The sequence below is a fragment of the Bos mutus genome, chromosome 18 (genome assembly GCF_027580195.1).
Source record: "Bos mutus isolate GX-2022 chromosome 18, NWIPB_WYAK_1.1, whole genome shotgun sequence".
NCBI classification, from domain to species: domain Eukaryota; kingdom Metazoa; phylum Chordata; class Mammalia; order Artiodactyla; family Bovidae; genus Bos; species Bos mutus.
Window position 1 is genome coordinate 59,048,782 of NC_091634.1, and position 15,696 is coordinate 59,064,477.

The following is a 15,696-nucleotide window of genomic DNA, read 5'->3' on the forward strand; positions in this document are numbered from 1 at the left end:
TATCTATTCCACTGCGTTGGATAAACAAATACTTACTATATGCACATCCAAACACCTCAATTCGCATTCCAATTCTGCCCTTGGGGTTCCACTCTAGAGGGATGAAGCGCAGAAATCTGGCTTTGATAGAAGGCTGGAGTCTATAGTACACAACACTGTCTGCGTTTGCATTTCCTACAAACCCCTAGAAGAAAAGAGCAAGAAGGAAATCAGTGCATCTGGAGAGTATCTATTTCACTTTGTCCCCTAAAACGCCAATAAGCAGTGTCTGATTTGCTTTTTAACTTATAAAATGGCAACCATTTAAAGAAGATCATATCATTAACAGTTATATCATAAAGTTTCATCTGCAGAAGTTACTATGGTCTAAACTGCTTTCTATATAGCAGTTTAAATCCCACCATCTGCATGAAGTCAGCTTTCACTGTGAAACCCCCAGTAAAGTTTGTTTCTATGAAGTGCAGATGAAAATAAAAGTTACTGACATGAACAGTGAGAACATCCTCTTGTATTCAAAAACTAGAATCAGATTCTGCATGGAAGTTGCTCATGTAGTTGATGAATGAGTAAGATTCAGACTTGTTTCTGCTGTTTCACTTTCTCATCTTACTCAGACTCAGCAACATAAAGGAAAGTATCACCAGACATTCAAGTCAGAGCTACACTCTGAGAATAGGCTCTTAAACTTCACTCACCACACAGCCGGATACACACATTAAAAACTGTTGTTACATGTCATTTTTATTCAATAAAAAAATAATAAAGTAAAAGCATCTCTATTTAAAAATTGTTAAGGGAAACTGGAATCAATAATAATTTGGAAAGATGTGAAATTAGACTGACAGACTCTAGAATCTGAAGCTATAAAGACCATAGGAATGCTGCTGAGCTAGTACCATCAAATTGCAAATGAGGAAATTAAATGTCAAAATGGCAAGAAAAAAAAAACCCTCTGGTGTTTGCAAAACTATTATATGGTAAGACCAAGAGCAGTGTTCCTTTCACAATATCAGGATGCATCTACCTAACACCTGCAAAACCCACACTTAAACAGCTTTTATTTTCTCCTACATGACATATGGTAAAGCTGCATATGTGAAAAAGTTAGGATGAGACAGAAACTGTTCTCAATAATTGATATTTAACTTTTAAATTTTTTATTTCTTCTTTTCTGTGTCCTCTTCCACCTCTTCCTCCCCTTCCACCTTCCTGTTCTCCTTCTCTTCCCCTCCTCCTCCTCCTTTTTTTGTTTAACTGTAACAATCAAGACATGCAACAAAATAAGGGATCTTATTATGATCTACTCAGCCACGTGGTAGGTCCCCTTACCATGACTCGATCCACAAATGAGGTCACGCTCATGTAGACCATACCAGACTAAGCAAATATTTCAGTAACACCAATACCCAGGGAATCTATCCATTTGCCTCCTTTTCTTTCTACTTCACAAATAAGCATTTACCAAAATATTTTCTAACACAGTAAAAATAATAATAATAATAAAGTTGGGTTTTTCATAAAGAAAGAAAGTGAAGTGAAGTAGCTCAGTTGTGTCCAACTGTTTGCGACCCCGTGGACTGTAGCCTACCAGGCTCTTCCCTCCATGGGATTCTCCAGGCAAGAGTACTAGAGTGGGTTGCCATTTCCTTCTCCAGGGGATCTTCCCAACCCAGGGATCGAACCCAGGTCTCCCACATTGCAGGCAGACACTTTAAGGGTTTTTCATAGTCAAATTAATTTGATTTGATTCCTCTTATCCCTCAATGCCCCAATACCTCATACACCCAATTTTCAGGCTCACACAAAATAAGCAGTTCTGTGACAGTGTCTTCAAATTATATCCCAAATCGGGGCATCTCCCTTCATCTCAGCTATGACCACCCAGTTCAACAAAGCAGTATTTCACCAGAACTACTTCAATGGCCTCCTCCTTATCTTTTCAGCCTTCTCTTTCCCATGCCCATGCCCAACCATATCCCTAATCTCGTTCCCTCTGAGCAGTCGGTATGATTTTTAAAGGTAAAATAAATTATGTTACCCCCACTGCTTCCTTTACCACTTAGAACAAAATCTGAATTCCTTATCAGACATTAGCACCATCTTTGGCAACCTCGTCCACAACGCTTGAAGCACAGGGAGCCTCTGTGTGAAAACCAAGTTCAGCTCCCCTGAGCGCCTTTACCACCGGCTGTTCACTCCCCTCTGAAAGTTCTTCCCTTATGATCTTGGCACAACCAGCTCCTCTTGGCATCTCAGGCTTTGTTCTAAAGAGAGCCACCTAAGACGGGCCCTTTCTGATCCCCCAGGTTCTGAAGGAGTGTACCTGGCACCCTGGCATCTTATTACCTTTCTGTTTTATTTTCTTCATATTACTCATTATTTGGGGATCTTTTTTGATTATTTGTTTATCTTCCACCCCCACCCCTCCATCACCCAGAAGATAAGCTCTATTAAGCATGGACTTTTACTGACCTTCCTTCTGTAGTACCTAGAACATGGCTGGGCTCAAAGTGGTTCTCAACAAAATATCTGTTGGATGTGCATGTTTGGGTAACACTGGGCTTAAAAACAAACCAAAGTTCAACAAGTTTCTCGACTATAGTATCTCTCTGAACACGTCAAATGAGAAGGTACAAATGAGCACTGTATCTCCTGAGGGAGCAACAGTTATGCAGCATGCTTGAAATCTGTTAGCCCCATATTCTTGGCTAGTATTTCCCAGAACATAAACAGGAGAACATCATTTAATCCCATCGATATTTGGACTCTAATAACCAGACACTTCTAGAATGTTCCATCTATTCCACGAGTCGAGGACCTAGTATAAAAGGTCAACTGTGTCACACTACCTAATATCCATCCTCACTTCATATTTAGCACACCAGGATCTCCTTTTCTGTCAAAACCACTCACATTTGCCTGAAAATGTCCATTTATTCTGACCTTTTCCTTAGAAGGGCTGATGAAGGGCAGTTTTATTTTAGACAGTATTTCCCAAACCTGAATGACATATTAAACGTCCCAGTGCTCAGACTGGGCATTGTTGTACGCATGTGCGTGCGTGTCTGATTCTTTACAGGCTCTCCAAGTCAGGGTAATGTGTCTCCAAGGTTGAGGACCACGTTTATAGATATTCAATCCTAATCAGACTTTCTTATACTTCTGATTCTGTTTTCCTGGGTACGGCTGGCAGGTTAATACAATACCTAATTATGATTTCTTGCAGGGAACAGCTGGATGATGAATTAGATAGCCCTCCAAAATATCTCGCATTTTTCCAAAATTAATCTAAGTTCACAGATTGAGATAGATGGCACTGTGATGATCTCAGCATTTAATGGGATTGGGAGAAAAGATGCAGGTGACAGTGGCTATGGGTAGGTAAATGGAAAGAGGACATCTGTAAGTGGAAGATTTTCACAGTTTATGTGATCAATTTATGAGCTATTTGAATTTTGAGAACATAAAGAAGAAATGCAAATTACTTAGTTTGTCTAAGTTATAAAAACATCTGGGCACATTCAAAATTTTAAGCGATTATTTCTTACAAGGGATAAGGGAAATTTTGAGGTGGGGAATATGAGATTTTAATTTAGTACAGTTTATTCATTTATAAACTTTTTAACTAGCATGTACTAATTTTACAGTAATTAGCAAAATAAAGTAACACATACATGTCAGTGTGTACAATGGCAGAACAGGCAAAAATATCACTTAGTAATGCTTTGGGTACCTTTAATAATATTCTAATATCAATAACCTTGGGAAAACTTGCACCATTACTACTAATTAAATATATTTAACTGAACAATAATATTTGCATTTTTTGCTCCCCGTGTTGATAACTTAAAACATAAGATAACAAAGATTCTGTTGTGGAATTCAATAATCTAACAGGAATTTTTGTATAATGTCTATGACTGAGACAGGGAATTAAAGCCATGTTGCTTTATAAATGAAAAGTCCAATGCATACTAATATTCCTAATGTAATTCCATTGCCTAAGAGACTTTCCTCAATTTGCTATAAGATTTTTTCATATCATTATAATTCACAAAGGAATGCATGAATTTAAACGTCTCATTCTCTTTTGAAAAAATAATTTTATTATGAGAATGTGTATGTCCTCCCTCATACTACAGATTCTGAACTTGAGCATGGGTCCACATGACCTGAGGCACTGTCATGCATCACATCTGTGGGAGGGGCTTTAGAGTCTGCATTTCAATGCAGGTCAGACTGACTTGTGCTTTTGGTCTTTGGCCTGCTCCTTGAACATTCTTCAGGCTTGTGGATAAATCGTGCTCTTTTCCCCTTGCTATTTTATCTCAAAATTTTTCAGAGAGAGAAAAGGTTTTAGCAGAAGAGTTCACTAGGGTTAACTTCCAAAAGCAGGAATAAGTAAGTAACAAATGTCTGTTGTGCTATCAATCGGACTGTCTTCAACATGAAAGGTTGTGTCTCAACATCAGACACAGCAGAAATATATATTATGTAGTTTTAATACTTGCCTCAAGGCTGTGAAGTATTTTTCTGCTCACCATAAAACTGAGGATAACAAAAATTATAGAGGTTATGTGCCTAGAACCACACAGCTAGAAAGTGACAGGGTAAGGATTTAATTCCATACTTCTCTGAATCAAAAGCCCATAATTTAGCTAAGCATCAAAAGGCCTCACTCTTACAGGACATGAAAACACCAACCAACCCTAGAGGAAACCTGATATTTTATCTGAGGGTTTTTTTCCATTTTTCTCATAATTTATATTTAACATCTTAGACACATTTGAAATTAATGCAACTTAGATTATTACTGGCTGGAACATATCTCTTCCAGTTGATTTTACAGACAATAGGATTGTTCCATTAACTACGTTTTCTCGAAATTAAAAGACAAATGTTCAATTATCAATAGGATACTTTCATATAAATGGTAACCTCCTAGTAGATGCATAATATAAAAGAATATGCCATCAGATCATCAAATATATGAAATATCTAAAAGTAAAATTAAGGTGATGTGTCTTATGTGATAAAAATCAAAAGCCTTAATTATATTTTTCTTCAAGACTTGATGATTTTCAAACTCAATGAGGTGTTCATAGATGGGTTTAGAAATGTATTCTAACCAAGATAATTTATTGAGTTAATGAATTAAAGTTTCTCACAGGATTTTAAGTATTTTCATAGCGATTCTAAAGTTTATGAAGAAGTGTAATAGCATTAATTTCTTTTGCAAATAGTAATTGAGCAATTCATCTATGAAAGCCAAGATGCATAAAGGAAGATAGCCATATGGCAGTTCATAAGGGGCTCCAAAACATGGCTGTAATAAATCAGAAACACGGGAACAGTTACCTGCTGTTTTCCAGCAGATTTGTAACTACACATAGAATCGTCCAACTCCCACCAAAATAAATAGTAACGTGAGTAGAAATTCAATACAACAAACAGGCAAACAGTAAAATCCTCTGACCTCCCTTATTCGTGTGACTTACATATGACCTTTTTTCCAAGTACAATTCATTTTGACACAGTCAGCTAATAGATAGACACTAAATATATCACAGCAACATGCTGTCTAATGGAAATCAGCTCTTTATTTTATGATGTTGGTTATAAATCTTTACTAAGTATGCCTCCCATGAGATCAGGTCTAGAAAAATGTAAAAGAAAAAGCAAAGAAAAATAAGAACTATCAAAAAATGGGCAATATGCTAACATAAACCCAGATAAGATTAACATTTAAACATATTAATATGCTGCATAAGACACTGCAACTGTATCTAACAGAAGTTGATTCTATCTTGAGTGTGAATGGAATTTGTTTAACGTAATAGAAGATCAGCAAGGGAGTATAGCAGTCAAATCAGAAAGTTAACTTTTGTTCTGAATATACAATAACACTCAATTTTCAAAATAAAAGGATATCAAATTTTATTAATATTAAATCAGTTTCTATTATCTCTCTCAGAAAATATTCAATAGCTTTAAAATATTTATTTTGAGGGATACCAAATTATTAACAATAGTCCACTGAGGAACCACAAACCAGCCATTATATTAGAATCTGTGGATGCACAAAGCTGTAACATACACTGGTTAGGCCCTTTCAGCACAGAAGGGTTCAAATTCTCCAGACAGAAATATCAAAGGGAAAGAGAGAAAAGGTACATGAAAGATGCATCCTTCACTGAAGTCCATAACTACTGTTGCTGTTCACTTGCTCAGTCGTGTCCGACTCTTTGCAACCCCACGCACTGCAGCACGCCAGGCCTCCCTGTCCATCACCAACTCCCAGAGCTTGCTCAAACCCATGTCCATCAAATTGGTGATGCCATCAAACCATCTCATCCTCTGTTGTCCCCTTCTTCTCCTGCCCTCAATCTTTCCCAACATCAGGGTCTTTTCCACTGAGTCAGCTCTTCACATCAGGTGGCTAAAGTATCAGAGCTTCAGCTTCAGCATCAGTCCTTCCAATGAATATTCAGGGTTGATTTTCTTTAGGATGGACTGGTTTGATCTCCTTGCTGTCCAAGGGACCCACAAGAGTCTTCTCCAACAACACAGTTCTAAAGCATTCTTTATAGTCCAACTCTTACATCCATACATGACTACTGGAAAAATCATAACTTTGACTACACAGACCTTTGTCAGCAAAGTAATGTCTCTGTTTTTTAATATGCTGTCTAGGTCTGTTAGAGCTTTTCTTCCAAGGAGCAAGTGTCTTTTAATTTCATGGCTTCAGTCACCATCTGCTGTGGTTTTTGAGCCCGAGTAAATAGTCTGTCACTGTTTCCATTGTTTGCCCATCTATTTGCCACGGAGTGTTGGGACTAGATACCATGGTCTCAACTACTGTTGAGATATAGTAACAAATTGTTATGTGGCTGATATATGGACATAAATTTATATTAGGGTAATACATGGATAATTTTGTGGAAGATTAAAATTTGATTGAGATGCAAAATAACTTTTAACTAAAACCTAATTATATTAAGGTAATGGTAGATTAGGAGATTCTGAACAACTCCCCTGCTAAAAGCTGTACAAAATGAGAAACAGGAACTGAAGATCTAAAAGACAATAAAATATTAAATGTCCAAGATTTGGGAGAAGAGCAGCCAAAGAGACCAGCCCTACCTTTGGGACCCTTGTTTTCCTCTTTAGCTGACCTAAGGATTTCTAAAGAGAAGAAACTGAGCAGACCTTAGGACAACTTCACAGAGTTAAAGATAAAAATTTAGTTCTAGAGCCCTCAAGGGCATGAATATCCCATAAGCTTCCATGCGGTTCATGTCAAAACTTTGAGAGTCTATAGCTAAGAATAAATGGTAAGATGGAGAGAGACAACTCCCCACAGGGATGAAAATTCAGCTTCCCATTTTCTCCACCTGTGAGATTACATGACGGTCAGAGAGGCCTCATGCTCCTTGCTGCCTGCAGAAGCAACTGTAATTATACTCTGTAGGAAGATATCCTTCTAAATCTCAAATTATCTGTTCAATTCTTCATATATAATGTCCTACACACAATAGAAAGCAATAAAACATCAGCAAAAATTGTTCTTAAAGGAAATTAATAGTCTTGAACATGCACACAGGTTAGTGAATAGGAAAGGCATCAGCTATGTTATTTAAAGAACTGGGAAACCATTACTCTACAGAACAAGAAAGTGGGGCAAGCTGAAAATCAATAAGTTTTCTGAGAGCCATCAGAAACTTGAGATTACATGCACTGAGTTGTGTCCCTCCTAAAGCATGTAGGGTGAAGCCCTAACCACTTCCATGGTGACAGTATTGGGAGGTGGGAATTTGGGGAGGTAATCAGGTTTAGAGGAAGTCATGAGGGTTGGGGACCCCATGATGGGGTTAGCATCCTTACAAGATGAGGAAGACAGACCAGAGCTTCCTTTCACTTTGCCAGGTGAGGACACAGTAAGAAGGCTGATGTCTGCAAACCATGAAGGCTCCTCACGAGGAACTAAGTCAGCCAGCACCTTAATCCTAGACTTCCTAACCTCCAGAACTGTGAGAAATAAATGCCTGTTTTTTGAGCCATCCAGCCTATAGCATTTTGTTATAGCAGCTTGAGCTGACTAATACACACGGCAAACCACACCTCTGAGATCAGGAGAGAGAAGGCTACCCAAAGACAGCAGAAATCTGTCCATCTGCTGGTGCCATAAACTGATAGGGGCTCCCATGGTAATTTTGATGAATTGATAGAGGCCGAGCGTGGACTAGCATGAGAATGAGAAACTCTTGAGGCCTTGTCACAGAGCATAGATAGTTTCCTGGAGGGAAAGCCCACAGTAATGCTCTGTGACAATCAGAAAAAAAAAAAAAATTCTTCTTGGCTCTAGCAAGGAGGGGTAAGGGTAATCACTGCTACACTCAGAGTGATCTACCATCCAGGGGAAAATCTGCCAGAGCCTATTCCCTGATGGCTCAGTGAATAAAGGATCCACCTGCAGTGCAGCAGACATGGGTTCGATCCCTGGGTCAGGAAGATCCCCTAAAGAAGGAAACGGCAACCCACTCTGGTATTCTTACCTGGAAAATCCCTTGGACAGAGGAGCCCGGCAGGCTGTATAGTCTATGGGGTGGCAAGGAGTCAGACGCAACTAAACACACAGCCTCCCCAGGACCTCTAGAAACACTAGTGAAGGCCACAGTTTTAAGACAAAGGCACTGACATTTAATCACAATATTGGAGAACATTCTTATTCTCTCTTATCATACCACCAATGCCAACAGGACTCCAGTATAATAATACTGGATAACAACTGAGAAAAATGTGAAACCCAGACCACCTCTGAAGAGGATGCTGAAGTCAAAGGAGAGGCAAAAACAAGGGTACTAGATGAATTTGAAGTCTATGACACCGATAGCATGTCTGCTGCTGCTGCTGCTAAGTCACTTCAGTCGTGTCCGACTCTGTGCAACCCCATAGACGGCGGCCCACCAGGCTCCCCCGTCCCTGGGATTCTCCAGGCAAGAACACTGGAGTGGGTTGCCATTTCCTTCTCCAATGCATGAAAGTGAAAAGTGAAAGTGAAGTCGCTCAGTCATGTCCGACTCTTAGCGACCCCATGGACTGCAGCCCACCAGGCTCCTCCGTCCGTGGGATTTGCCAGGCAAGAGTACTGGAGTGGGGTGCCATTGCCTTCTCCATATAGCATGTATAGAAAATATTAAATACAGCCCAATTTCTAGCCAGATTAATATAAACTCTCAAACAAAGACCTATTTACCTCAGTTCCCATGACTAGACACAAAATGTCCAAATTTCAACAAAAAGTTGCAAGGCAGGCAACCAGCAAGACAATCATCAAAACTTAATGACAATCACCATCAGGTTCACATATCTTACAGATGTTTGATTTATCAGACTAGAAATTTTTTAAAAATTATAATGAATATGGGAAGGACTCTAATGGAAAAAGTGGACAACATGCAAGAACACCTGGGTAATATCAGCAGAGACATGAAAATCTAAGAAAAAACCAAAGATTCCAAAATATTTAGAAATCAAAAACACTGTAACAGAAATGAAGAGTATCTTTAATGGGTACATTGATACATTCAACATAGCCAAAAAAGAATCAGTGAGCTTGAAGACAAGAAAATACACACTTGCCAAATTGAATTGCAAAGAGGAAAAAAAAAAAGTGGAAGGGAATATCCAATAACCATAGGATAACTGTAAAAGTTGTAATGTATCCAAAAATGGAATAAAGAAGGTGAGTAGAGAGAATGGAGCTGAAAAAATATTTGAAATGATAACGGCCAATGAATTTCTAAAATTAATGACAGACACAAGGTCCAAGAAGTTCAAAGAATAATAAGCAGGTTAGAAATCCAAATAAAAACTATATTTAGTCATACACATTCCAACTGCAAAAAAGCAAAACTAAAGAGAACATTTTGAAAGAAGCCAGAGGAATACCTTACCTTTGGAAGAACAAGAATAAGGACTACATTGGACATCAGAAATTATATCAGAAATCATACAAGCAAGTAAGTAGAGAGTGGAGTGAAACATTTAAGGTGTTGAAAGAAGTGAAAATAATCTTAGAATCCTATAGCCAGAGAAACTATCCTTCAACACCAAACGAGAAATAAAGATTTTCTCAGACAAAAGCTGATGATATTCACCACTAGTACACCCGCTCTGAAAGAAATATTTAAAAGAAGTTCTTCAGACAAAGGAAATGCTATATGTCAGAAACCTCGATCTATGTAAAGAGAGGAAGAGTATTTGAGAAAGAATAAAAAAAGGTAAGATAAATTTATTTTTCTTATTCTTGTTTAAAGAAACAACGTGTGCTAAGTTGCTTCAGTTGTGTTCGACTCTTCGCGACCCCATGGACTGTAGCCTGCCAGGCTCCTCTGTCCATGGAATTCTCTAGGCAAGAATACTGGAGTGGGTTGCCGTGCCCTTCTCCAGAGGATCTTCCTAACCCAGGGATCGGACCCACGTCGCTTATGTCTCCTGCATTGGCAGGTGGGTTCTTTACCACTAGCACAACGTAGGAAGCCCCAAAGAAACAATAGGAAGAGATAAAACAGAATCCTACAAAATGCTCAATTAAATTCAAATAAGGCATTTAAAAGAAGGACAACAAGAAAAAGAAAAGAGGGGAACAGAAAACATAAGACAGGGCTTCCCTGGTGGCTGTGGAAAAGAATCTACCTGCCAATGCAGGAGACACGGGTTCAATCCCTGATGGGGGAAGATTGCACACATCGCAGAGCAATAGGCCTGTGTGCCCCAGCGACTGGACCTGCAGCTATTGAGTGTATTACTGTGTCCCGACTACTGAGGCCCATGCGCCTGGAGCCAATGCTCCGCAGCAAGGGGGCCACTGCCGTGAGGAGCCTGTGCCCTACAGCCAGGGAGCGGTCCTGGCTCACAGCAAAGACCCCACACAGCCAAAAATAAAACAAAAACACAGTACAGATACAACAAAGAGAAAACAGCTGCAAATGTGATAGACAATATTAATCCAAATATATCAATAAGCACTTTAAAAGTGGATCTAAATATGCTGCTTAAATCACAGAGATCTTTAGAGCTGTATAAAGGATGACCAGATCCAACTATTTGCTATCTATAAGAAATTTATTTTAAATGAAAGATTAAAACTGATTAAAAGTAAAGACATGGAGAAAGATAAGCCATGTTAATCTCAAAAATTCATAAATAGCAAAATTAAAACCACCAGATCAATAAAACAGTAATCAGGAAGAGTTTATTGTACATGTTAAGAACAGTTTAGAACTGGACGCTTGCAACCTCAAAACTAATATGAAGCTCAGAAGCAAAATGTTACAGAATGGCTTACGAAGTGAAAAAATGAGGAAGCGGTTTAACCTTTACGGTGATTGGTTATTACAATGAGGGTTTCTAGAGGGCAGGGGATTGCTCAAAAGTGATTATTTAATACCATGTTAAGGAAGATGACTTAAGTTTCTTTGATGATTATCAGAGGCATTTACAAGAAGTAAACTAAGTTAAGTTTTGCTTATGCACATGAAGTAGGCTAGATTTAGTTTTGCTTATATGGCTTAAATGGTTTTGTCTCCTCAGGGAATTTTCAAGTTTGATGTTCAGTTTATATTTTACTTTTTACAGTGATGCTAAATCTAAATAAACCTAGGATAGCTATATTAATTTCAGACAAAGCAGACTTCAGAAAAAGGAAGATTATCATAGATAAGTCGGCACACCGCACAATGACAAAAATATCAATTTTCCAAGGTGGCTTAACATTCCTCTCTGCATATGGACCTAACAGCAGAGCCCCAGCACACAAGGCACACACTGACGGGACAATCAGGAGAGACAGGCAAATCCATTATAACAGCTGGACTAATTGATACGTCAAGGAGGGAGAAAAGCAGCAAGAATGTAAAAGACCCGAGTCACTGTTAATCAACTGGATCTAACTGACATTTTAGGCTCTTCCAGCCAACAGCAGCAGAAACAGTCCTCTCCAGTTCATGAAGCATGCATGGGCCCTCACAAATTTAAAAGAATACAGATCATACAAAGTATGCTCTCAAATCACAATAGAATTCAACTATTAATCAGTAACAAAGATAGCTAGAAAGTCACAAAATGTTTGAAAATAACCCGAGTTGAAGCAGAAATCCCAAGTCAAATTTTTAAAAACTGATGTAAGTGAAAATACAATTTATGAAAATTTGTGGGGTACAGCAGCATTTTTAGCATTAAATGTATGTATTAGAAACAATAAAGATCTAAATAAATAAGTTTCTATCTTAGGGAACTAAAGGATATAGAGCAACTCAAGTCTAAAGAAGAAAAGAAGTAATAAAAATATACACCACAAGTTATTGCAATAGAAAACAGAATGCGTTAGAGAAAATCAACAAAACCAAAAGCTGGTTCTTTGAAAAGTTTGCTAAAATTGATAAATCTCTAGTCATGCTGTCCAAGAAAAAAAGATCAAGAAGACCCAAATTATCAATATCACAAGTGGAATAGAAGTCACTGCTATCGAGCACGTGGACATCAAAAGAAGGAAGGAGAAGATTAATGAGCTGAGGATGAATGCAGACACCAGGAAGAATACAGTAAGTTAAAACCAAGGATGAAACAGGAAGTAGATCCTAAAAATAAGGCTTCAAAGGACATCTATTTAATTTTTGAAGTATAAGATCATGGCATCTGGTCCCATCACTTCATGGGAAATAGATGGGGAACCAGTAGAAACAGTGTCAGACTTTATTTGGGGGGCTCCAAAATCACTGCAGATGGTGACTGCAGCCATGAAATTAAAAGACACTTACTCCTTGGAAGGAAAGTTATGACCAACCTAGATAGCATATTCAAAAGCAGAGACATTACTTTGCCAACAAAGGTCCGTCTAGTCAAGGCTATGGTTTTTCCTGTGGTCATGTATGGATGTGAGAGTTGGACTGTGAAGAAGGCTGAGCGCCAAAGAATTGATGCTTTTGAACTGTGGTGTTGGAGAAGACTCTTGAGAGTCCCTTGGACTGCAAGGAGATCCAACCAGTCCATTCTGAAGGAGATCAGCCCTGGGATTTCTTTGGGCTAAATGATGCTAAAGCTGAAACTCCAATACTTTGGCCACCTCATGCGAAGAGTTGACTCATTGGAAAAGACTCTGATGCTGGGAGGGATTGGGGGCAGGAGGAGAAGGGGACGACAGAGGATGAGATGGCTGGATGGCATCACCGACTCGACGGACGTGAGTTTGAGTGAACTCCGGGAGTTGGCAATGGACAGGGAGGCCTGGCGTGCTGCGATTCATGGGGTCGCACAGAGTCGGACCCGACTGAGCGACTGGACTGATAGTTGATTTACAACATTGTGCCCATCTTTCCTATGCAGCAAAGTGACTCAGTTATACGCATATGTATACTTTTATTATATTCTTTTCCAGTATGGTTTATCACGGGATATTGAGGACAGTTCCCTGTGCTATTCAGCAGAACCTGTTGCTATCCATTCTAAATGGAACAGTTTGCATTTACCAACTCAAACTCCCAGTTCACCCATCACCCTTCCCCCTCCCCCTTGCAAACCACAAGTCTGTTCTGTATCAGTCTGTCTGTGTTATAGATACATTCATTTGTGCCACAGTTTAGATTCTACATATAAAGGATATTATATGGTATTTGTCTTAAGGTTTTGAAGGAGATTTAGATGAAAAAAAAAAAAAAAAACCCACTAGCTAGACCGATCAAGGAAAAGAGACACAACCAATATCCGGAATGCAAAATAGCATTTTACCATCCTACACACATGAGAATGATAATAAGAGAATATCTGGAATAATTTTATGCCAATAATTTTAAAGATTAAATAGACATGTTCCAAACTGTAATTTACCAAAGCAGGTGAGAAACAGGGAAATCTGAGTTGCCTATATATAGGCAAAACTAAATCTACAATTTAAAAATGTTCCCACACAGAAAACTTCAGTCCCTTTTGTTTTCCCTAATGAATTCTTCTCAATATTTGAGGATATAACAACACAAGCATCATATAAGCACTTCAAAAAAGTAGAAAAACAGAATTGTTTCCCAGTTTGTTTCGTGAGGCCAGCGTAACTGTGATATCAAAATCTGAGGGAAAAAACGTAAGGAGGAAAACAAAAGCCAATCTTATTAAAATACAGATCCCACAATCCTTAAAAGAAACTTGCAATATTATATTAGGATATAAAAATAAAGAAAAGCTATAATAGGTCAAAATGCAATCAAGTTTATTCCAGGAATATAAGGAGTGCTTAACATTTAAAAACTCTTCAGTGTAATTAATCAAGTTGAAGAAAATATAGTCTTCTAGATAAATGCAGAAATAGTCTTTGATTAAACACAGCAATTAAACAAGATTAAAACCTTTAGCCAAGTACGGAATATCTACAAGTTTTACAGTCAGCATCACAAATAGGACAAGATTCTGAGAGCTGTTTAAGAGTTTGGGTCCCAGGCAAGCATGTTGTCTACAGACCCATCAATTCAACCTGTAGTGAATATTCTAATTAGTACAGTGAAAGTGAAAGTCGCTCAGTTGTCTCTGACTCTTTGTGATCCTATGGACTGTAGCCTGCCAGGCTCCTCTGTCCATAGAATTCGCCATATTGGAGTGGGTAGCCATTCCCTTCTCCAGGGGATCTTCCCCACTCAGGGGTCAAACGCAGGTCTCCCGCATTGCGGGTGGATTCTTCACCATCTGAGCCACCAAGGAAGCTTAAGAATACTAGAGTGGGTAGCCTACCCCTTCTCCAGAGGATCTTCTGACCCAGAAATCAAACCAGGGTCTCCTGCATTAGAGGCAGATTCTTTACCAGCTGAGCTACCAGGGAAGCCTAATTAGTACAATAAGGTAACAAAAATATTTAACAGGTAATAAGGATTGGAAAGGAAAAAATAAAACTGCTGTTATTCATAGGCTGCATGATTGTGTATATATATATATATATATATATTTTTTTTTTTACTGCATATAGAGAGTTTAGCAAATCCACTGGATAAAAGTCTGTATATAAATATGAACTGAAGTTACACATCTGTTAAAAGAGCTAAAATCCAGGACACTGACAACACTAAATATTGGAAAGGATGTGGAACAACAAGAACGCTCACACATTCTTAGTAGAAACACAAACAGACAGGAATCACCAAGATATTCATGAAGAAAAACAAAGTCAAAGGATTTTCTTTACTGAATGTGAAGTCTTAACAATGTGATCCAAAAAAAGAGAGAGAGAGAGACAATGTCATATTGGCAGAGAGGTACTCAGACAGAACAATGGAACAGAATACAGACTGAACATATATGCACAGTACATTTTGAAAATGTTTGCAATGCAGAGCATTAAAAAAAAGAAACAAACAACTTCTTTTAAGTGCATAGTGCCAGGCCAATCGAATATCAACTCTGGGGGAAAAAAGAAGAAAAAATGTAATGGAAGACGGGTTGATTACTACTTGAAATCACAGGCAGAATTCCAGTAAGAATGTAGGCCTATATGGGAAAAACAAAACAGTAAAGCTACCAGAAGACGGCACAGCTGACTTCACAACTTCACATCTTCACAACTTCACATCTCCACAACTCTGAGGAACACAAATACTTCTCAAACGCGATGCCAAAGGCACAAACCATAGAGGAAAGACGACAAACGCACATCTA

At 38.5% G+C, this 15,696-nt stretch overlaps 1 protein-coding gene across 1 annotated transcript in view; it reads right to left on the bottom strand.

The window, feature by feature from the left end:
- Positions 1–15,696, bottom strand: part of CNTNAP4 (contactin associated protein family member 4) — a 285,401-nt gene that overhangs the window by 131,854 nt on the left and 137,851 nt on the right. Inside the window, exon 4 of the mRNA XM_005894297.2 lies at positions 37–184. Within this exon, the coding sequence (XP_005894359.1) occupies positions 37–184 (148 nt within the window). The remainder of the gene's footprint in view (positions 1–36; positions 185–15,696) is intronic.